This window comes from Hyperolius riggenbachi, chromosome 2, assembly GCF_040937935.1.
Source record: "Hyperolius riggenbachi isolate aHypRig1 chromosome 2, aHypRig1.pri, whole genome shotgun sequence".
NCBI lineage: Eukaryota > Metazoa > Chordata > Amphibia > Anura > Hyperoliidae > Hyperolius > Hyperolius riggenbachi.
The window spans coordinates 88,907,563-88,932,313 of record NC_090647.1 but is presented as its reverse complement, the minus strand read 5'-3'; the positions used below and the strand labels follow the sequence as shown (position 1 = coordinate 88,932,313).

At 43.3% G+C, this 24,751-nt stretch overlaps 1 protein-coding gene across 1 annotated transcript in view; it reads right to left on the bottom strand.

Annotated features, from left to right (window-relative positions):
• Positions 1-24,751, bottom strand: part of LOC137545617 (cilia- and flagella-associated protein 337-like) — a 217,848-nt gene that overhangs the window by 143,878 nt on the left and 49,219 nt on the right. Inside the window, exons 10-12 of the mRNA XM_068267032.1 lie at positions 21,432-21,478; positions 16,663-16,783; positions 15,959-16,028 (exon numbers count right to left, since the gene is read on the bottom strand). Of these exons, the coding sequence (XP_068123133.1) occupies positions 15,959-16,028; positions 16,663-16,783; positions 21,432-21,478 (238 nt within the window). The remainder of the gene's footprint in view (positions 1-15,958; positions 16,029-16,662; positions 16,784-21,431; positions 21,479-24,751) is intronic.

The following is a 24,751-nucleotide window of genomic DNA, read 5'->3' as shown; positions in this document are numbered from 1 at the left end:
TCAAAAAGTATCTAAACCAATCTCTATAAATATGGAATAATTGAATTGTTTCCTACCTCATAGATGTTTGGCAGTATATAAAGGCAGGAGAAGCTTACTAATAAGCAAACGATTTTATTGGTGCACTTTAGACAACGCGTTTCTCGGCTCTCAGCCGCTTCCTCAGGTCAATACAAGTGCCTGTGTGAAATTGGAACGAAAATCCGGGCGCCAGAGCTCTGGCGCCCGGATTTTCGTTCCCAATTTCACACAGGCACTTGTATTGACCTGAGGAAGCGGCTGAGAGCCGAGAAACGCGTTGTCTAAAGTGCACCAATAAAATCGTTTGCTTATTAGTAAGCTTCTCCTGCCTTTATATACTGCCAAACATCTATGAGGTAGGAAACAATTCAATTATTCCATATTTATAGAGATTGGTTTAGATACTTTTTGATACTTTGGTACTATGACGTTACCCAGACCGGGCGCCTCCTACCTACCTGAAGTTCCCAAAGTACAGTTTATCTGCTCTGAAAGCCTCCATTGCATTTTATTGCATAGCTGCTGTATTTATATATTAAATCTATCTAGTAAGTCAAAGGGTTAAAAATTGCTCTCCCCAGCAATGAGTGATAATCGATATATGTCACAACAGCAGTATTCACTTGAATTGAATTTCAATGTCACTGGTTAAAGATGAAGGGTATAGGGTGACCCTTGACCTCGGTGGACGTATATTATATCAAGCAAGCAGACAAATGACAGCGCTCAAGGCTGCACCTGAAATGAAACCCAACAGAGGCATGCAGAGCCCCACTGGGGCTAAATACATGCCTTGAATGCAAAACAGATGCAAATTATGTACTAATTCTAATATAAAATATAAAATCTAGTGATCACTTCTCAGTATTTTCTGATTCTCAGCTCAGTACAGCTCAGTTTTTGGCAGTTTTCTAATCTTTACTAAATGTATCTGAAAAAGTCATGTAAACAAAAGATAATGTTACCACCTCCTCTTCTTAGGCTTACCCCAGTGCTTACCCCAGTGAAGCAAAGAGCTGTCCACTAAAGAAGAAAGTCCTGTGTTTAAAGCATACCCAAAGTGACATGTGACATGATATGATAGACATGGGTATGTACAGTGCCAAGCCCACTAATAACTATGCTGTCTTTCTTTCTTTCTTTCTTTCTTTCTTTCTTTCTTTCTTTCTTTCTTTCTTTCTTTCTTTCTTTCTTTCTTTCTTTCTTTCTTTCTTTCTTTCTTTCTCTGCCTAAAAGAGTTAAATATCAGGTATGTAAGTGACTCAGTCCTGACTCAGACAGGAAGTGACTACAGTGTGACCCTCACTGATAAGAAATTCCAACTATAAAATACTTTCCTAGCAGAAAATGGCTTCTGAGAGCAGGAAAGAGATAAAACGGGTCAATAGTTCATAGATTTTAGCTCTGGCATAATTCAATGAATGTGTCATTGAGCAAAAACAGCAGTTAAAACTTAAAAAGTAGATTTAAACATAAAATAAAACCGTGGAATATCTTAAAGAGAACCCGAGGTGGGTTTGAAGAATATTATCTGCATACAGAGGCTGGATCTGCCTATACAGCCCAGCCTCTGTTGCTATCCCAAACCCCCCTAAGGTCCCCCTGCACTCTGCAATCCCTCATAAATCACAGCCACGCTGCTGACAAACAGCTTGTCAGAGCTGGCTGTGTTTATCTCTATAGTGTCAGTCTGCTGCTCTCCCCGCCTCCTGCAGAACTCCAGTCCCCGCCTGCATCCCTTCCCTCCCTGCTGATTGGAGGGAAGGGACGGGGGCAGGCACTGGAGCTATGCAGGAGGCGGGGGAGCAGCTGAGACTGACACTACAGATGTAAACACAGCCTCACAGCACGGCTGTGATTTATGAGGGATTGCAGAGTGCAGGGGGACCATAGGGGGGTTTGGGATAGCAACAGAGGCTGGGCTGTATAGGCAGATCCAGCCTCTGTATGCAGATAACATTCTTTAAACACACCTCGGGTTCTCTTTAAAAAGTCATTTTTAGGAGAAGGAAGATAGATACAATTGTTTATTTCATTTGTTTATTTTCGCCTCGGGTGTCCTTTAACTGTTTGAATGCTGTTCTGCTACAATTTTTGTTTGCGGTAGATTTTATGCTGTAAATAATCTTTTAGAACAAAGAGGAAATGCCGGGTTTCATACCACTGTAACCAAATACTGCATGCTGGTTCGGATCAGCTAATTTTGGAGCAGCACTGCGCTGATTGTTTAGTCATTGCCATAGCTTGTAAGGAGAATTACCTCAGTGACTAATTTGGGGGGCGGCGATTGCCTGAGTTTAAATTAGATAATAAAACAGGCTAATTCAGCCGCCGGCAATAGCCGGTGCACAAATTACATGTCCTCGAGTTTCAGCGGGAGCAGGGTAAGCCATCTTTCAGATTCACCTCTACCCAAATTTGCCTGCGGCCAATTTAAATGTACTAAATACAGATTATATACTAGCGCTCACAGACCACAAATGTAAACACAATTGCACATATAAAATCAAACAGTAAAATGAAAGAGCTGAACAAACACCAGTTCAAATAAATGGGGCGCTCCCTTGCTTATTGTGAAAAGCTTAAAATTGCAGTATTAGAATAGGTTAAGCGCTCAAAGTCAGCTGCGGCCATATTCTCAATTTGCACTTCATCGTATAAGGTGGGATAGTTACATCAGTGATCCCCCCGCCCCCCAATATAAAAAGACACACCGGATAGGATGGCCGAATGGGCCCATCAGCGCCTTAGGGGTATAGGCCACCCCTCAGCCACCTTGGCAACCTCTGCTGGGCTCTTGTAAATCCAATCAGGGAACGTTACCTTTGCTTTCAAAGTATGTGTCTGTCAGACACAGGTACACACTCAGGTGCCCAGCAAATTATTTCAGTTGTTGATAGTATCAAAAACAGAGTGTCGAGAAGGTCCCTCGATCTGCCTTACTTTCCGCTCCAGATCTGCAGCGGTTCTGGTGGCCTATACCCCTAAGGCGCTGACGGGCCCATTCGGCCATTCCATCCGGTGAGTGTTTTCATATTGGTGGGGGGGAACACTGATGTAACTATCCCACCCCATACGATGAGGTGCAACTTGAGAATCTGACCGCAGCAGAGACTGGACTTTGAGCGCTTAACCTATTCTAGTATTGCAATTTAAATGTACGCCTATGGAGAGGAGGAAGGGGTACGTGAATTTTCGCAACCCGTCATTTTGGCGCAGGGTAAGCAGACTGCTGCACAAATTCTGGGCGGTGTTAATTACTATTCCTCTTCCGAGTCATAGCAGCTTGGAGGGAGAAGTCATTCAGGGTCCGGCACCCGAATTACATTGCTGTGCGACCACTGACATAATAACATTATGTCTATGGCGGCGCCCAGGTCAGGAGAAGCGTGTGGAAGAGCGCCCAACGAAATGACCTGCTTCGAAGAGGAAGAGCCCTAGAGAAGAAAAAGGACTGATTTTCTGAAAGCAAGAAATTCTCAGATAATGATGACCTGTAAAATGCCATGGCCACAATGCTAAGTGCCATACCACAAAACATTGTTATACAGTATGTCTTAATTTTGAAATGCTGTAACAATTGTATTCAAAGTGAACTTGAAGAACTCTAACTAAAAAAGAAAAAATGTTCTGAGCCAGCGGCAGAGTCATCCGATTGTGAAAAGAAAACAATCAATCCCTTTACTTTTCAATCATCCCTTGTATTTCTCTTTATCTCTTTATCCTAGCTTCTCAATACACAGTACATGCAACTCTGAAGGTACTTCTTATACGTTCAAGAGCTTGCCATTGTCAATCCACCATAACAAGTTTCAAGTTTTACAATAGAGTACATTTTATATAGAAAAAACTGAAAAAGTGATTACAAAAGCATTGTTATCCAATTAAGATGTGCCGATAGTGAATGTATGCTGCTAGTGAATGTATGGCTGTCATGCGGCACTCTGGATAGCAGGATTTTCAGTAAAGAGCACTTTGTGAACGCTGGCTGTAATAAACGGGTACATACTTTAACCACTTGCGTACCAGCAGTCTCTGGCCCCTTAAAGGATAACCGAACTGAAATGTGACATAATGAGATAGACATGTGTATGTACAGTGCCTAGCACACAAATAACTATGCTGTTTTCCTTTCTCTGCCTGAAAGAGTTGAATATCAGGTATGTAAGTGGCTGACTCAGTCCTGACTCAGACAGGAAGTGACTACAGTGTGACCCTCACTGATAAGAAATTCCAACTATAAAACACTTTCCTAGCAGAAAATGGCTTCTGAGAGCAAAAAAGAGGTAAAAAGGGGAATTTCTTATCAGTGAAGGTCACACTATGGTCACTTCCTGTCTGAGTCAGGATTGAGTCAGCCACTTACATACCTGATATTTAACTCTTTCAGGCTGAGAAAGAAAAAAAGGACACAGCATAGCTATGTGTGTGCTAGGCACTGTACATACACATGTCTATCTCATTATGTCACATTTCAGTTCAGGTATCCTTTAAAGGACCACTATCGTGAAAATGCTAAAATTTAAAATACTTGTAAACACATACAAATGAGAAGTATGTTTCTTCCTGAGTAAAATGGACCATAAATTAATTTTTTCCTATTTTGCCGTCACTAAAAGTAGGTAGTAGAAATCTGACATTACTGATAGGTTTTCGACTAGTCCATCTCTCCATAGGGGATTCTCAGCATGGCCTTTATTATTTATAAAGGCACTCTCTGCAAAAAAATGTATACAAAGATGCTGCCCAGCCTCCCTGATCACTGCACACTCTTTTGGCAGTTGGACGGAGCAACTGCCATTTACTAAGTGCCAGGGCCGGATTTACTATAAGGCTCTGTAGGCACGTGCCTACAGGCGCCTGATGATGGAAAGGGGGCTCACTCCCCTCCCTGAGTGCCCCCCTCTCCATCCTTATACAGAGTCCCAGGGTGTGTGTAAATGAGAGGTTACTCACCCAGATCTCTGCATTCCACTGATAAGATCTCCATTCAGTCAGGGGTGACACTTCTTAATATTGAGGTTCCTGTAGCTACCAAATACGTGGGGACACCTCTAGCTACTTAATATTGAGTGTACTTCTGGCTACCTGATACTAAGAGGCACCTGTAGCTACCTATGTCGGGCAAAGGAAGTAAGGGGGAAGTGACAGCTGGGACGGCCAGCACACTTGCGGTGCAGCTTGCTGTGGGTTGTAGGTTCATGGAGGGAGAAGTCTAAGGCGCCAGGACATCTGTGCCTATAGGCTCCTGTGAGGGAAATCCAGGCCTGCTAAGTGCTTTTTAAAATAAAGAAAACCCCGAGAAACCCCCCATGAGGAGATGGGCTAGTCCAAAACCTGTCAGTTCTGTCAGATTTCTTGTACCTGCTGTAAGTGACAGCAGCATAGGAAAAAAGTAATTTATGGCTCATTTTACTCTGGACGCTTACATGTATCTTAAATTTTAGCATTTTCGCGATAGAGACCGCTGGTATGAAAAACAGGGCCTACCAAAGTGTGGATCTGCCGCTATCGCAGATTTCCCGTCGCTGAAGCTCACTCACTCTGCCATCGCTATGACAGCAGAGCCCTGTGAGCCAGTCAGGAGCCGATTCCATTGACTCCTGACCCCGTCATTAAAGATGTCGCGAACCTCCGATTTTCGGTTCGCAAATCCGGTTCGCGAACCTTCGTGGAAGGTTCGGGTTCGCGGAAAAGTTTGCGAACCGCAATAGACTTCAATGGGGATGCGAACTTTGAAAAATAGAAAAATTTATGCTGGCCACAAAAGTGATGGAAAAGATGTTTCAAGGGGTCTAACACCTGGAGGGGGGCATGGCGGAGTGGGATACATGCCCAAAGACTCGGGGGGAAATCTGGATGTGACGCAAAGCAGCGTTTTAAGGGCAGAAATTACATTGAATGCTAAATTGCAGGCCTAAAGTGCTTTCAAACATTTTGCATGTGTATACATCAATCAGGGAGTGTAATTAGAGTTCTGCTTCAAACTGACGCACCAAACTCACTGTGTAATGCACCGCAAACAGCTGTTTGCGTAGTGACGGCCGTGCTGGACTGGTGCGCACCGTGGCGAGAGTGTAGGCCGTGGCGGTTTTCAAGCCCATATGGTCGCCGGGCTGTGGTAGCTCAATGATAGAACAACAGTGACTGTCCAGCTGATCAATTTTGGTCTGTCCACAATGAAGCAACGACCTTATTATCTTCTTGTATGTAGGTAGGCATAAGTAGGTGTCCCAGTAGTTAGCTAGGCATAGGTAGGAGTCCCAGTATAGGTAGGTAGGCATAAGTAGGAGTCCCAGTATAGGTAGGTAGGCATAGGTAGGTGCCTCAGTAGTTAGCTAGACATAGGTAGGGGACCCAGTATAGGTAGGTAGGCATAGGTAGGTGTCCCAGTAGTTAGCTAGGCATAGGTAGGAGTCCCAGTAAAGGTAGGTAGGCATAGGTAGGAGTCCCAGTATAGGTAGGTAGGTATAGGTAGGTGTCCCAGTAGTTAGCTAGGCATAGGTAGGAGTCCCAGTATAGGTAGGTAGGCATAGGTAGGAGTCCCAGTATAGGTAGGTAGGCATAGGTAGGTGCCTCAGTAGTTAGCTAGACATAGGTAGGAGACCCAGTAGTTAGCTAGGCATAGGTAGGAGACCCAGTATAGGTAGGTAGGCATAGGTAGGTCCCCTAGTATAGGTAGGTAGGTAGGTGTCCCCGTATAGGTAAGTAGGTGCCTCAGTAGTTAGGTAGGCATAGGTAGGTGTCCCAGTATAGATAGTTAGGCAGGGCCTGGCTGGCAAAGTAATAACAATTACCAAGGTCCAGCTGCAACAGATATGAGCAACACACACAAAAAAAAAAACACATCTGGAAAACATTATCTCTCAAAAGAGCTGTTGAGGGGTGCTATTTTAGCAATAACAATCAGCCAGGAGCAAGCCAAGACCAAGAGCCTAACTAATCTTTCCCTAGGAGAACAAGTCTGCAGCAGCTGTCCCTAGTCTGTCTCTAGCAGGCACACGAATGAGGCTAATGGCCATCAAACCTGCCTTATATAAGGGGGGGTGGGGCTCCAGGGCTTAGTGTAGCCTGAATGGCTACAATGTGCCTGCTGACTGTGATGCAGAGGGTCAAAGTTGACCCTCATAGTGCATTATGGGGCGAATCAAACTTCCGCAAAAGTTCGCTTGGTCCAGGCGAACGCGAACCCCCAAAGTTCGCCTGGAACCGTTCGCCGGCGAACCGTTCGCTACATCTCTACCCGTCATCACTGTGAGCCAAAGAAATCGGAATTACGTAATTCAGCTGTTATACTGACAGCAGGGTGAGTGGGCTGTGGCAGTGGGAGAGCGGCACAATCGGCAGTGCGTATGACCTGGTAGGTATAAGAGGTCCCAGACAGGGCATAGATTTCAATTAGTGCAGTCCAGAAGTGGTTAGTACAGTTAAAGAGGAGCTGTAGTGAAAATAACGTAATGAATGTAATAGCTTATTTTTTTTTACAATACTCAGTTACAAATTATGAAGTCAGTGTGTGCCCATTGTAAAATCTTTCCTTGCTGTGATTTACATGAAATGAATCACAAGTGGTGACATCTTTAATACTGGCAGGTGATGTCTGGGAATAGGAGCCAACACAGTGAATACATTTAAATAAGTATCACTTTGGCATACTCTTTATTTTTTTCTGGACATGCTGTAGAACAAAATTCAGGTTTGACAAGCACAATATCCAGAATAACAGCAAAAAACGGCCTAACGTGTTTCACGGCGAGAAGCCACTTCCTCAGAGGCACACGAAATATATATAAAATCAGTTGTAGACCACAGAGTATGACCAATTCTGTGATACCATAAGGGTAATAGTATCCCTACCTAGTGTGTACTTGAGAATGAAGAAACGATGCCTAATCTAATCAGCCAAGCCTAAGTATCACTGGGAGGGCCGGGCTACATACCAATTCTGTATACAGTTAAATATAGATATAGGAAGTGTTTCTGCTGCTGAAACTATGACAATTATCATAAAAGTGGGTGTCCTAAATAAGTTACTTCATTTTACTAAATGTCACTACAGTGCCTCTTTAAGAAACACTACATTATAAGTATGCTTCATAAGATGATGTGCCATCACCATATGTACCATATGTTAAATAAATTATTCCAGTACCAAGTGATGTGATGTAACCAACAGCCACAACATCTGATAGACGCCGTGACTGGCATGGGCAGAGTGCTATCTGGAGGGGTGCTGAGGCAGCACATGTGATGTTGAGAGCACCCTATAGCTTCTGATTACAATGCAATCTCCTTTTCACTCAGCAGCGGTATTCTGAAATCTATAAATTTACTCACGTCATTTTACGTAAGTAAAGCTTTTATGTGCATACATTTTTACCACGTAAAACATCTGTTAACCGACTTTATAATAAACCAGTACTAATAAGACACTAGGGAACTGCCCGTACCACTGTCCACAGACAGTTGCACATGCATAGCTGGGCGTGTCTCACACCTGTCCGAAGCCCGCTCCCGGCCACGTACAGCGCATGCACGCCGGGCAGCTGGCACGGACACAGGCACACAGAGGACACAGAGACAGGGAGATTATTACATAGGATGATAAAATAATGGGTGAGTGCGCACACAACGCATGAGCAAGCACAAACACTGCACCTGTTATCTGCTTTCCCATTATTTTATATGTATTATAGTTAACAGATGTTATATTTTGAGCAGTAAGACTTTACGTGCACAACACTCACTGCTTTTGTAAAGGGCCACTATCACAAAAAAAATACATTCCAACATTCCAAAATACAATGCACTCTTAATTTATTTTTTCCTATGTTGCTGTCACAGTAGGTAGTACAAATCTGATGTAGTCCATCTCCTCATGGGATACTCTCAAAACTTTCTCTATTATCAAAAGCACTCGTTGACGAGCATGTTGATTAGAGCGCAGAAGATTTGGGCACAGCCGGCACCACCATAGACCATAATAGGAATTATGGCAATAGCAGCGCACAGTGAGTAACTTTGGTGCTGTCAGAAGACGGAGCTGAAGTTACTTTTAAAACACTGTAATTCGTCCGCCAGCAATAGCTGGAGGCCGAATTACATCATTCTCCACCATCCACGTCGACCTAGGGGAGGAAGAGTAATTAATGCCGCCAGGACTTGTGCAGGAGCAGAGTAAGCCATATTATCCAATGTATTCTGTGCCCAAGTCTCCCGGTAGCGATTTCTCTCGTACACCTCGTTGAACGGCTGTTGCTCATTCCAACTGCCCACACAGTGCGCAAGCCAGTAGGGATGCTGGCCAGCATCTTTGTATACATCATTCTCAGGAATTTATTTCGAGGCTTGCAAGTGCTTCAGGCCAATTTATTTTAAAGAGGACCTGTAGCTCAAAAAAGGTCCCCTGGGGGGTACTTACCTTGGGAGGGGTAAGCCTCTGGATCCTATCGAGGCTTCCCCGTCCTCCTCTGTCCCACGGTGCTTGCGCTGGGCCCCCAAACCACAGCCGACAAGGAAAGTCGGCTGTGGCGCAGTAGTTGCGGATCCGATCTGGACCGGCTACTTCTGCCTGACCCCAAGCTGTAAGTTGCTACTGCGCCTGCGCTGGAGCCAGGAAGGTAAATATTTACATGGCCGCCATTTGGTGACCTCTAGCACTGCCACAGTGGGATGGAGGAGGACAGGGAAAGCCTTGATAGGATCCAGAGGCTTCCCTTCCCGAGGTAAGTACCCACCAGGGGTCATTTTTAAAGTTACAGGTCCTGTTTAACACATTGTTTTTATTTCTTATTTGTTAAATTTCCTTGCTTCTAATTAGTACTGCTGTAAAGTGTATTTATGGCATCTTGTCACTAGGGGTAGTGTGAAACCATAACAGAGGAATGCTGCTTTTAGTTTTTATATTTTCTGCTAGCAGAGAGACATCAAACCATTCCAAGTATTTACAGCACAATGAATTCTGCCAACTGAGGTCAAAAGCAGTGAAACTTATCTCAAACAAAATAACGCTATTGTAGCTGCTAATGGTTTAAGCATAGTTAAAATACTCAGAAAGGATGATGCCGTGTACTGGTTTAATCAATAGATTGAAAACTTTCAAAACCAATAAGTTTTTCAATCAGGCGTGTGTGTAAATTGTAATGGGTGGCAAAAGAACATTTTTTTAAAATGCAGCTATTCAGCTTTTAGATTAAAAAAAAAAAGTAAGGAAATCAGTCAGTATCCCAATATGACAGCTACTGAATAATTATCTCCACAGTCACAGCACAGATTGGTGTAGAAAGCTGCCAGCTCTGTATGATTTGACAGGGTTGGGGAAATCAGCGGAAAACTGCCTAAAAGCCCGCTGCTGATTACCTAGCCAAAGTGGCACGTGTGTAATAAAATCAAAACAATTTCTAAATTGCCTTTAAGTGTTTTAAATATTATGATCTGTGTGACAAGTTTGCTTCAAAGAGGCACTGTAGTGACATTTAGTAGAATGCAGTAAATGATTCAGGATACCCACTTGAACAGTCATTTTCCTGGTTTCAGCATCAGAAACACTTCGTGTATCTATCCGAGGTGGTGCATGACATTCAGCGAGATGGCATGTGCACCTAGCCCAGGCAGCATAGAGTGCATGCCACCAGTCAGTATCTATATTGCTTAAAGGACACCCGAGCCGAAAATTAACAAATGAAATAAACAATTGTATCTATCCTCCGTCTCCTAAAAACTGACTTTTTAAAATATTCGTATAGACAAGGGGTGGGGGGAATGGGAGGAGAGAGAGGAGAGCGCACTCAGAAGGGTAGCAGTTGTCCCTGGCAAGCCTGCCAGGGAATAATGAATTTTTAAGATATTCCACAGTTTTATTTTATATTTAAATCTACTTTTTAAGTTTTTACTGTTTTATTGTTTTTGCTCAATGACACATTCATTGAAGTATGCCAGAGCTAAAATCTATGAACTATTTGTCCTTTTTATCTCTTCCCTGTGCTCAGAAGCCATTTTCTGTAATATCTTATCAGTGAGGGTCACACTGTAGTCTGACTCAGTCCTGAGTGAGACAGGAACTGCCACTTACATACTTGATGTTTAACCACTTGATGACCGCAGTGTTAACCCCCCCCAACAACCAGGTTTTTTTTTTGTTAGGCTGGGCTGTGCAGGCTTTTCAGCCTCCTGCACAGCCCAGCTATGGAGCCCAGCGATCGGACTCACCTCCTTTTTTTGTCCCTAAGGGGACATGCCGCCGGAGGAGTCCGATCACTGTGGCCGTTTTTTGGGGGGTTTTTTCTAAGCCTCTATGAGGCTGTTTCTCCCTCCCTCCTCCCCACCGTGCAGAGACTTGAACAGGATGGCGATCCGTCCTGTTCCGCCTCTCATAGGCATCAGCCTATGAGAGGACGGTGATCCCCGGCCAATCAGAGGCCGGGGATCGCCGATCTTGTACAGCGCTGCCGGGGACCGCAGCGCTGTACGGATGTAAACAAAGGGGATTTCTTTTCCCTTTCGTTTACTAACAGCTTGCTAGCTGCGATCGGCGGCTAGCAGGCAAATCACGGAACTCCGTTCCGTGAAGTGGCAGGGAACGATCGCGCATGCACGCGGCCGTTCCCTGGGAAACTACAGCTCCAGGACTTGACGCCAATCAGCATTAGACGGTCCCCAGGTAGTTAAAGGAATGGTCCAAGCTAGAGAAAAAAGATCCACTTACCTGGGGCTTCCTCCAGCCCGTGGCAGCAGTCCTGTGCCCTCGCCGCAGCTTCAGTGGCTCCCAGTCTGCGCAGTACCATCCTGATGACATCGGAGGGACCACGTGACCCGCGCGGTGAAGCGCAGAAGAAGACGACCTGGAACCCGACCTGGTGAGGTGGGTTGCGCCAGCGGAGAAGACCGGGAGCCACCTGAGCTGCTGCGAGGGCACAGGACAGCTGCCACGGGCTGGAGGAAGCCCAAGGTAAGTGGATCTTTTTTTTTTTGTAGCTTGATTGTTTCCTTTTACTCTGTCAGGCAGAGAAAAAAAAAAAGGAACACAGCATAGTTATTTGCTAAGCACTGTACATACTGGCTTCGGGACTCTCAGTTAACAAACATTCCACAGAGCTGTACCTGACAGAACTAAAGATGTCACCACCAGTGATAAATTTCAGAATGTAAATCAGGGAGAGGAAAGATTTTACAATGCACAGAAATTGTATTGCCGTGCGATTCGCAATGTGATTTTAAGTGCATTTTAAAATTGCCCAGCAAGTTTTTTCTTCCTGCAAAACGCATACGATTCACTTTTCTTGTTCGATGCATTTTAGGGGGAAGAAAAATTACGTGAGAATATATAACTTCACTGACTGTAATATGTCTATTTAATAAAAATGCAAGATGGAAAATGTATGTAAAACGCAAATGCAGAAAATAAAAACAGCCATCGACTGATCGGAAATCGATTCTATCGAATTAGCCGATCGATTGATTTGTGACCAATTTCGATCTATCTGACTGGGTGGAAAATCTAGGTCGATCTGCTGCTGGCAGCAGATTGATGGCCCATAGAGTTGCATTGGATCTAACAGTCAAATAATGCATTTAGATCGATTTTCAATCGGTTTCATTCGGAAATCTATTGGAAATCTGTTTCTAGTGTGTGGCACACATCAGATAGATTCCTGTCAGATTAGACTTGACAGGCATCTGCCAGAAATCTATCTGATGGTTGAATCTGCTGCAAATCTATAAGTGTATGGCCACCTGTAGGGTATTAGAGACAGAGGCTCAGGAGGACGGCAATATTCTTTGTTTAGAAATAAATATGTCAGCCTCCATATTCCTCTCAGTTAAGGTGACTGTAAGGAGGAACTTTAACCAATGATTGAGCTTCATTCCAGTCAGTAGCCAATACCCCCTTTCCCATGAGAAAGCTTTACCTTTACTCGAATAGATCATCGGGGACATCTGTATGGCTGATATTGTGGTGAAACCCTTCCCCAGTGAGATGTATGACCATGGTCCTGACAGTTTGCTGTCTGTGAACCTCGTTGCATTCTGGGAAATAACTTATTTTCCAACTGCCAAGCAACCAACATCTCCCTCTGTGCATAGAACTCTCAGTAATTAACATTCTGCACGGATCACTTGGCAGAACTAAAGATGTCACCATTTCAGAATGCAAATCAGGGAGAGGAAAGATTCTTCAATGGGAAAACACTGACTAAATAATCTATAAATTAACATTTTAAACAAAAAGCAATTTTATTCATTATGTTATTTTCACTACAGCTCCTACAGGTGCCCATTAATGATACAATCTTGATTGTACAGTCTTACCAAATGTATGTAGAAGAAGGGTAAACTGTATGTAGAAGAAGGGTGAGTATTCTGTACTTGGAACGCATACTTTAGGCAGTCCCTCATACTACATAGAGGTGGTAAGATTGTACGATCAAGATTGTTTCATTATTGGGCACCTAAGTGACCCATGGGCCACAAAAAGCTGCTATACCTGAAAGGAGCGTATGTTTATGTATGCCACTGGTGAGGTGGGCGCAGGCTGAGCCGCATTGACCGCTCACCCTGCTGACGCCCAAATCCCTGGCGGAGTAAAAAACTATTCCCAATCCGCATCAACTTGATTTGGAGGGCGAATTGCAATTCAGAGGGAGATGTAATTGGGAATCTGAAAAATTCAGAGGGTCGGCACACTCTTCGGTGATTTAGGGAACATAGCCCCCACGTGGTTATGAGTGTGACGGACGCGAGGGGTGGAGACTCAGAGCGCCGAGTGCCAGCAATGTTAGCCAGTGAGCTCCAGACTCACTCGGGCTCGGTGCTGGGAGCGTTCGGGAGGAGGCGGGATTTCCGCCCTAATGGCTGAGGATTGCCTGGGGACGCAACATCAATTACTGACTGGCAGGATTATGGCCAGTAGATCGGAGACAATGGGGGACTCGGGATGCGTGAATTCTTCCAGGTATACTGCACACATGCAGTGATGACCCTTTTTACAGTTGTATGTCCACCATTGTACATGATGAGTCATATTGTTGTCATATGCTAATTTGGTTACTGAGGCAGGAAATGTGAAAATTGGGGTGTGGTTATGCTGATGCTGAATCACACTGTTTACATACTGTATGTCTGTACACTTTACTCATGGTTACCATTCTGTCTGTTACCTTGACAAAGGTGACCCCTCAGGGCCCCCGAAACGATTAGTTGGTTATGGAATGGATCTGTGTCACAATTATTGAATAAACAAGGACTTAGTCATATTTGAGTGAGTGGACCCTCTGGATTTTTCTGATTGCAATATTAGTCCTTCACCTCAGGAGTGGTGTGCAATTCTTCTTCTGCTATGTAATTCATGGTCTGTCGATCGCCCCCGTTATGGAATGGATCTGTGTCACAATTGTTGAATAAACAAGGACTTAGTCATATTTGAGTGAGTGGACCCTCTGGATTTTTCTGATTGCAATATTGGTCCTTCCCCTCAGGAGTGGTGTGCAATTCTTCTTCTGCTATGTAATTCATGGTCTGTCGATCGCCCCCGCACATAGCCGGCCTTTGAACTGTGCGACCAGAGCGGTCGCTCAGGACGCCGGCTTCCAAGGGGGCGCCTAATAGCTTGTTACCTATACCAAGGCAACCTACACCTGATTCCCTATATTGGGGGCATCTATAGCTGGCTACCTTTACTGAGGGCACCAACACATGGCTACCTATACGAGAGGCACCTACGCCTGGCTACCTATGGGGGGGATGGAGACCTTCAACTGACTTCCTATACTGGGGGCACCTATGCTTGGCAACCTATATTAAAGGCACCTACACATGAGATCGGGAGGGGGGGCGTTTTTTTTTGGGGGGGGGCGCACTGCGGCTATAACGCGTGGTGCAAATTGTCGGTGCTGTGCTATCATTCTAAAGGGGGGGGGGGGGGGCAGCTAACTGTCCCACTGATTGTTTTTATTAATATTCCTGAAAGGTTCTAGCCTTTATTTTTAAGTATATTCAGGATAATGCACTCTTTCCATCCATTCGTGGTTATTAATAGTATTTTTCCTATTTTATATATATGTGACACAGAGATCTGAGCATTTGGCCTGATGTGTCATGATGTAAAAAAGGTTGCTAACCACTGTCCTAGGAGATATCTCAGGAGAAAAGGTGAATTGCATATGGGCCTGTGTGTGTGAATGCGTGTGTGTGCGCGCATGCGTGAAGAGGATGAAAGGGGGCACAAAAATCAGGTTTCGCTCAGGGCGCTGTGAAACCTAAGGCCGGCCCTGCCCCCGCGCAGTATAGCATTACTGCTACGCCAGCGCCCAGTTTTGGTCCTCGGCGCTGAACACCGTGCGCCAAAACCACCAGTTTTGTGACAGGAAACATCTCATTTCCAATAACTACACAAAACAAAAAGATTTCAGGGAAGTTTACTGTCGCTCAAGTAGCGTACAACTAACTCTAATCAGGACACGGTTATTAAATTTGCACCCTGCTGGCTTTGAGCAAGCTACAAATCTCAGTTCGTCCTAACGGAATAAGGAACCTGGCAAAACATTATTAGCAGCTTGTTTCATTAAAGGGGCAGCAGAAATGTGGGTTGCTATGTAGGTGATTTGCTAAAAGAGATTTGCAGTAAACAACAGCGTGGAGTCTTTACATCAAATCCTGCTATTTTTAATCCTAATAACATGAATGTCTGTTTGAAGTGAGCGTGATTTCACTTCAGTGTTCTTCAATATACATCTACCCCCTAAAGGTGACATCTCTGCGTTCTCCTTCAGATCATGCTTGCACAATCCTGCCATCTGACGTATGGGAGACCGGGGGCAATGTGATGGCTGTGAACACTGTGCAAAGCTTTTCCTTCCTTTTAGGTCAGCTCTGGAGGCTGTGAGTTAATGTTATCCCGAATGCCAGCAACAAACAATCATGAAAGCTAGAATACCATTACCTATAACCAGAGCAGTAGATTCGTCATTTGAAGAGGAGATCACAGCTTTGATAGAATCGTAGTATTTCATCTGAAAAGGAAAATAAATCCATAAAAAAGTTATAATCGTGTCACAGAAGCTACAATTACCGCTGATAAAAAAAGATGAACAAAAAAAAAATATATAAAAACAAAATATACACAAGCCTTCAAATACATTTGAAAGTGGCGTCGGTTAAAATGGGCGGGAGGGAGTGCTGATATCATCCACCGACGCCCAGGAGAGGAAGCTGCAGCAGAGCCTTGTGAGTTTCTAAGAGTAAAGAGAAGTCAAATTAGACCCCGGTTGTATGGTGCTTTTCTCCTGGTGGACTCAAAGCGCCAGAGCTGCAGCCACTAGGGCGTGCTCAGTAGGCAGAAGCAGTGTTAGGGGTCTTGCCCAAGGTCACCTTACTGAATAGGTGCTGGCTGGCAAGAAAGAGCAGAGATTTGAATCCTGATCTCCTATGTCAGAGGCAGAGTCCTTAACCAGTACACTATCCAGCCACTAGTAGGGTGAAATGAACCAGGGTTTACTTCAAGTTTACTAAACAGAACATAAATCAAGTAATAACAAAGGTGGTTGGATATTTGAAGTGAACACCCATCCAATTTAAGTCATAGTTTAGTGAATCGAATCAGGAAGGATGTGGTCCACATTCTGCATAACAATACAAAGTCCTTACCTGTGTTACCCAATCTCCATGCACCTTCCAGCGAATGTAAGTCACATGAGGAGAGAGAACTACGTTGTCTATGACTATGGTTGGCATTATGTTATCTGGCCTGGGCATCTTCTTCCACATCCTAAAAGGAAACACTTATTTCATTAAAACAACCAACTAAGATTTGATCAGCTGCCATTAGAAGCCTAAATAACATTTGTCTCTTTCTGATGAATCTGGATGGTGAAAATGCTAATCAACCTAAATGGTAACAGCCAGTAATAATAACAGGCTATATAAAGAACTGGAAATGAAGTCAAAAGAGAATCCTTGAAGACATCCCATCAAATTAAGCATACCATGCTCAATACTCCTTAACCGCTTTATGATAATTTATTAACCAATTATCAGCTTCAATATATAGTAGTTATCTTGTTTGAGATACGTGCACTGCTTTTGATCTCAGTTGGCAGAACTTGTGCTGTAAATTCTTGGAATGCTTTGATATCTCTCTGCTAGCAGAAAATAAAGCAACTGAAAGTCCTCTGTTATTGTCCCACACTGCCCCCTAGCGACCATAAAGTGACCATAAATACACTTTACAGAATAACTAATTAGAAGCAAGCAAATGTAACAAATAAGAAATAAAAAAGTTATTGATGTGCTAAAATGAAACTTGCAAGCCTCTAAATAAATTGGCTGCTAAAGGGTTAAACTTCTTCACCACAATTAACACAATAAGACTATAAAAATCCCCCATAAAATCATGTGTGTAATCTAAAGGCCAGATGAGAGTTAACAGGCACGGACGGCTGGTGACAGCACACAAATCGTTCACATCCACACGCACCTGGGACCTGACTAACAAGTAACACCCTGATTCTTTAAAAAGAATCTCCCTTTCTTGCCGCGAGCACAGTAGGTAGTTGTAATACACATGTGCATATAAGTCTGCTGTCCCTGCACTTTGCAATAATGAACAACTGCCAAAAGTCCACTGACTTTAGAACATGCTCATGTGGTGCACTAATGCCGTAACGTCCATCCTGGCTTTAAATGCTATGGCCACATAGAACATGGCGTGCCTAGGCAAACAGGTTGCGCTCCTTCCGACAACCCGTGTCGCCTGTACTTCCAGACTTCCTCAGGTGGTGACTCCGGAACTTAATTGTTTTCTGGTTTATCTAATTACTTGTGTTCTAAAGTCAGTGGATCTGACCTACGACTTCTGTCAGTTGCTTATTATTGCAAAGTGCAGGGACAGCAATTAGTCAGAAATAGGATCCCAAGTGTGTATGGGGGATTTTTTACTGTAGTGTTAATTGTGGCAAAGAGGCTTATAATATAATAAATTGTATTTGTTGTACGGATAATGAATAGAACATTAGTAGCAAAGAAAAGATTATCCTATTTTTATTTTCAGTTACATAGCTTTTTTTTTTTTTTTTACAACATTGCATAATTCTGTCATAATTGCAGTTTACAAACCACACTCTGTATATTAAACTATAAAACACAGCAGAGAAAATGACCCTTTGAACCTTCCTGCAGCAAAACCTTAGTTCAAGCTGTCTCTCACTGTTTTTTGGTTGTTTTAAGTGCTTCAGAAAACAGGACTGTCTCCGATGACCCAAGTTTCTTAACTCTTCCTGCACTGGAAAACAATATGAGACTCTTTTCTTTGCAACTAATGCTCTATTTCTTAGCTGTACCACATATACAATTCATTATATCATAACTTTATCTTCACTTCAGATTTGCTTTAATAAAGTATCAGCATAGTTAAAGAGTATTGAGTGAGTCATGCTTTTATTTGTTAGAATGTAGGTGTTTGAGCTAGCCTTGGCTCCCCCCGTTTCTATGGTGGTCACCCCCACATACACCTTGAGTTATGCAGCTATTAGTTTGCTTTGCAATTGTTAAAAATAAGCAATATGTTTGCATTGTCCCTGATTTCAAGGAATAGTGCCCACTAAACCGAGATTTGTCCATGAAAAATTCCCTACCTTTTAACATTGATCAGCTTCGCAACAAAAACCTTCTTATTCAAAATAATAAATTAATTTACTACGACCTTCCTGACATTTTATTTAGAGAGTTTTCCCACCAACTTGGGCTGGAACTAGCATCCATTTATAAATGGAAGGTAAATGCAATAAGTTTTAGAGAAGCAGGAAGTTGGCAGAATGTGCTACTACTGCACTGACTATTTCTGAGAGGAGACAAGTCAATTCATCAAAGTGATAGTCTGAACAGTCATTTCCCCTGACAGCAGCTCTCTATAGCCCTCGTAGACATGAGATTGTCACACAACTCTAAACACAAACAGCTAGTGGGAAGCAGTAGATTTGGGCGCATGAGACAAGTGGACAAAAAGGGCGCCCCATTCACTTTCATTATAAATATCGTTTAATGGGCGCTGAACGGGGAAAATAAGGCGCCAGAGATTTTTAAGGATTTATAACGGCGCCCGGAGATTTTTAAGGATTTATAACTATGTTTGTGATGATTTAAGTTTACAAAATGAGCCCGTGACGAATAACGTTTATGAAGATAATAAATCACTATTTCTAAAACATTTCTAACACATTATTATCCACCCAAAAAAATAATTTACATTTTTTTTCTTTACATTCTTTATTTATTCATGTCTGTAAAACATTATTATCCATAGGGGGTTTTAGGTTTAGGCACCAACAGGGGGGTCTTAGGTTTAGGCACCTACAGGGGGGTCTTAGGTTTAGGCACTAACAGGGGGGTCTTAGGTTTAGGCACCAACAGGGGGGTCTTAGGGTTAGGCACCTACAGGGGGGTCTTAGGGTTAGGCACCTACAGGGGGGTCTTAGGTTTAGGCACTAACAGGGGGGTCTTAGGTTTAGGCACCAACAGGGGGGTCTTAGGGTTAGGCACCAACAGGGGGGTCTTAGGGTTAGGCACCAACAGGGGGGTCTTAGGTTTAGGCACCAACAGGGGGTCTAGGGGTTAGGGATAGGTACAGGGAGGGTTTTTAATAAACGAAAATATAAGTTTCACTTTACAAACAGGGAAGATTAACGTTTTAAGAATTGCCGATCTCATACACATTATTTAGTGATTTATACATTTTTAAATCACTATTTATAAACGAAATTCTACACAATAATTTCTATAAACGATATTTCCATTTATCGTTTATACCACGCGCCCTTTTTTCCCGACGCCCTTTTCGTACGTACGCGTCATCACACATCTATAGGTATTCAAAATGGAAATCCGAAAGATGGCTGTGATAAGCTGAGCTAAGTGTCTCTTGAGGACATAATGTGCCTGCATATATCATTAATATCAGATTTCTACCTGTTACAACTTCTTGCAGCCTTTTCTCTCGATACATTTTATTTCCAAGCCAGGACTGTTAAAAGAATGTTATATATCAACTTTTGAAAGGTGAAAAAACGATTTGGGTGGACTTCAGAATACAGCAGAACATTCCCGGCAATGGAAGTGTGAGCAAGGTGCGCGTGGCTCGGGGCCGCGCATGCGCAGTAGCGTGTATCAAACAGTTGAATGCTGCAGTTGGATTGATTTTCAGTAGATGTCATGGTGGAATCTATTGAAAATCTGTGTGCAGAATATAGGGGATTTTATCCTTCTCTGATCAGAATCAGACCAGAGAAAGACTGATCTGTTTGCCACATTGGGTGGCAATCTAAACGTTTATGGCCAACTTTCCTTTCAAAACTTGCCTAAAGATTCATGTTAATATGGTGGTCATGAGAAGGCCTTGAGGGCAGCTGGATCACATCGGCACATCCACTTGACTTCCCGTGTATAATATGCTTTTTATTTATAGCCAATATAAATAATAAAAAAACAAAACAAAGACACTTGCCTAAGGAGAGGGAAGGCTCTGGGTCCTATAGTTCCTCTCACGGTCCCCTTGTTCCAGACGGATTTGTACTCTTTACCGCCCAAGGCCAATGTCACCAGCCGCCCCCCTTCAATATACGTAGCGAGATGACCCGTCCCCCCTTTCCTCTAGTATAGGAAGCCTGATGACCCCCTCCCCCCAGTATAGGTAGTCAGATGACCCCTCCTCCTTTCCCTCCAGTATAGGCAGCCAAATGACTCCCCCAATCCCTCTCCCCTCCTTCAGTATACATAGTTAGCTCGCTTTACACCGCAGCAGCCATCAGTGTCACTCATTTCTCTGCTTATCTCCAGTGCAGAAGCTTCCTTTTCCTTTCCCTCTCTAAGTTCATAGCCACTGGCCACAATGCAAACGTGCACAGAGAGCAAGGTGGCCGCTTCACAAGCATCTAGCAGCTGAGTACAGCGGTCAGGTGCTCGGCTGAGCTCCCTGCATTGCAGCATTTGCAAGCTTGCGAATGCTGCACCAGTTTAGCCTGCTGCTTTGGTGCCCTTTTTCCTGTGGTGCCCTAGGCCATGGTCTAGGTGGCTTTGGCATAAATCCGGCCCTGGCTGTCCCCGCTGGCTCCGTACTGCGTGTGCACAAGAGAGAGCGCGCTCGTGCAGGCACAGTACGGAGCTGCCTGTCTTCGGGAGCACTTGTGCTACAAAAGACTTCAGAAGCCTCCCTCGGCGGCGCAGAGCAGTATTCAACCGATTGGTCAAATACTGCTAATGGCGGTGACAGCGCTGGGACGAGGGGACCAGGAGAGGAATGAGAAGGCTCTATAGGACCCAGAGCCTTCCCTCTCCTTAGGTGAGTATCTGTGTTTTCTTTTTCCCCGGGTTACATTTACTTTAATTAAGATTTATTTTATTTTGAAGTTATCTGATGTTTTTACCTTAGTGTTTCTCCTACTGAAGTAAAAAGTAAGATATTCACACACCCCTATGAAAGAAAAAAGGAAACATAAGGTAAAGTCAAAATTATGCAGAGCACATGCTCAAACTTTCTCTGAGGTGAAACTGAGCGTGGCAGTTCTGGGATCTTCAGCGATGCAGGATTCTGATCTTGGGGGCATTATCTTGTTAAGCATTGCACATTCACTGCCACAGACCAGGATGGAAATAGTTTGCTTTTAAATAAGAGATTATAACAGAGCAGCTGCTGGTATGGGAAATAGCGCTGTGTGCCGGAACGTGTACATACATAAATACAGATCACGTTTATTAGGAGTGATTTTATTAGCATACATATGTGGGTATTACGGACATCTAATCCTACTGATTAAATGAATGGCTGAAAAGGGCTGCAGCCACGTTTGCCACCATAAGGCAGCTTTGCCCTTAATGTGTTCCCTGTGCTCAGACTGTATTAAAAGATTGGAAAATCAGGAATGTACCATAACAGTGACCCTTGGGGGGGAGCAGAGCTGTAAGGGGGCCCCAACTACTACTTTTCTCCCTTTGATAAATGTGTCCATTCTTCAGATCAGGTGTTTTTGTGGCTACACTTGCTATGGGTGTGACAATTATGATGTCCACTCTTGTTTTATGACCCTTGTGAGCTGGGCCCCCAGGGTGTGAGGTCACCAGTGGCACACAAGGCAAAAAATTGAGAACATTTAGGGGGTCCATCAAGGATTTTCTGGGGAACCCCATGATTTGCACCCCTGGATACGAGCATCAGATATTTCTATAACAGGCCTAAGGGCATCAAACATTTCCTTAACATGTACTTAGTCATCAGAAATTGCTGCAACAGTGATGAAAAAAGATATTTAAACAACAGAGACATGAGCATCAGAAGTTTCAGTTTTAAGGTCATGGGCATAAGTGATTTATATTTCATGTTCATAGGCATCGTAGATTTATATTTCAAAAGTCATGGGAAGAGATTTCCATACCAAGGTCATGGGCATCAGAGATTTCCATACCAAGGTCATGGGCATCAGAGATTTCCATACCAAGGTCATGGGCATCAAAGATTTTCATACCAAGGTCATGGGCATCAGAGATTTCCATACCAAGGTCATGAGCATCAGAGATTTCCATACCAAAGTCATGGGCATCAGATTTCCATACCAAGATCACGGGCATCAAAGATTTCTATACCAAAATCATGGGCATCAGAGATTTCTATACCAAGATCATGTGCATCAGAGATTTCTATACCAAGATCATGGGCATCAGAGATTTCCATACCAAGATCATGGACATCAAAGATTTCTATACCAAAATCATGGGCATCAGAGATTTCTATACCAAGATCATGGGCATCAGAGATTTCTATACCAAGATCACGGGCATCAAAGATTTCTATACCAAGATCATGGGCATCAGAGATTTCCATACTAAGGTCATGGAGATCAGAGATTTCCATACCAAGGTCATGAGCATCAGAGATTTCCATACCAAGATCACGGGCATCAAAGATTTCTATACCAAAATCATGGGCATCAGAGATTTCTATACCAAGATCATGGGCTTCAGAGATTTCTATACCAAGATCATGGGCATAAGAGATTTTTATATCAAGATCATGAGCATCAGAGATTTCTATACCAAGATCATGGGCATCAGAGGTTTCTATATCAAGAGAATGGGCATCAGAGATTTCTATACCAAGATCATGGGCATCAAAGATTTCTATACCAAAATCATGGGCATCAGAGATTTCTATACCAAGATCATGGGCATCAGAGATTTCTATACCAAGATCATGGGCATCAGAGATTTCTATACCAAGATCATGGGCATCAGAGATTTCCATACTAAGGTCATGGAGATCAGAGATTTCGATATCAAGATCACGGGCATCTGAGATTTCTATACCAAGATCATGGGCATCAGAGATTTCTATACCAAGATCATGGGCATCAGAGATTTCTATACCAAGATCATGGGCATCAGAGATTTCCATACTAAGGTCATGGAGATCAGAGATTTCCATACCAAGGTCATGAGCATCAGAGATTTCCATACCAAAGTCATGGGCATCAGAGATTTCCATACCAAGATCATGGGCATCAAAGATTTCTATACCAAAATCATGGGCATCAGAGATTTCTATACCAAGATCATGGGCTTCAGAGATTTCTATACCAAGATCATGGGCATAAGAGATTTCTATATCAAGATCATGGGCATCAGAGATTTCTATACCAAGATCATGGGCATCAGAGATTTCCATACTAAGGTCATGGAGATCACAGATTTCGATATCAAGATCACGGGCATCTGAGATTTCTATACCAAGATAATGGGCATCAGAGATTTCTATACAAAGATCATGGGCATCAGAGATTCCCATACCAAGATCATGGGCATCAGAGATTTCTATACAAAGATCATGGGCATCAGAGATTCCCATACCAAGATCATGGGCATCAGAGATTCCCATACCAATATCATGGGCATCAGAGATTCCCATACCAAGATCATGGGCATCAGAGATTCCCATACCAAGATCATGGGCATCAGAGATTTCTATACAAAGATCATGGGCATCAGAGATTTCTATACCAAGATCATGGGCATAAGAGATTTTTATATCAAGATCATGGGCATCAGAGATTTCTATACCAAGATCATGGGCATCAGAGGTTTCTATATCAAGAGAATGGGCATCAGAGATTTCTATACCAAGATCATGGGCATCAAAGATTTCTATACCAAAATCATGGGCATCAGAGATTTCTATACCAAGATCATGGGCATCAGAGATTTCTATACCAAGATCATGGGCATCAGAGATTTCTATACCAAGATCATGGGCATCAGAGATTTCCATACTAAGGTCATGGAGATCAGAGATTTCGATATCAAGATCACGGGCATCTGAGATTTCTATACCAAGATCATGGGCATCAGAGATTTCTATACCAAGATCATGGGCATCAGAGATTTCTATACCAAGATCATGGGCATCAGAGATTTCCATACTAAGGTCATGGAGATCAGAGATTTCCATACCAAGGTCATGAGCATCAGAGATTTCCATACCAAAGTCATGGGCATCAGAGATTTCCATACCAAGATCATGGGCATCAAAGATTTCTATACCAAAATCATGGGCATCAGAGATTTCTATACCAAGATCATGGGCTTCAGAGATTTCTATACCAAGATCATGGGCATAAGAGATTTCTATATCAAGATCATGGGCATCAGAGATTTCTATACCAAGATCATGGGCATCAGAGGTTTCTATATCAAGATC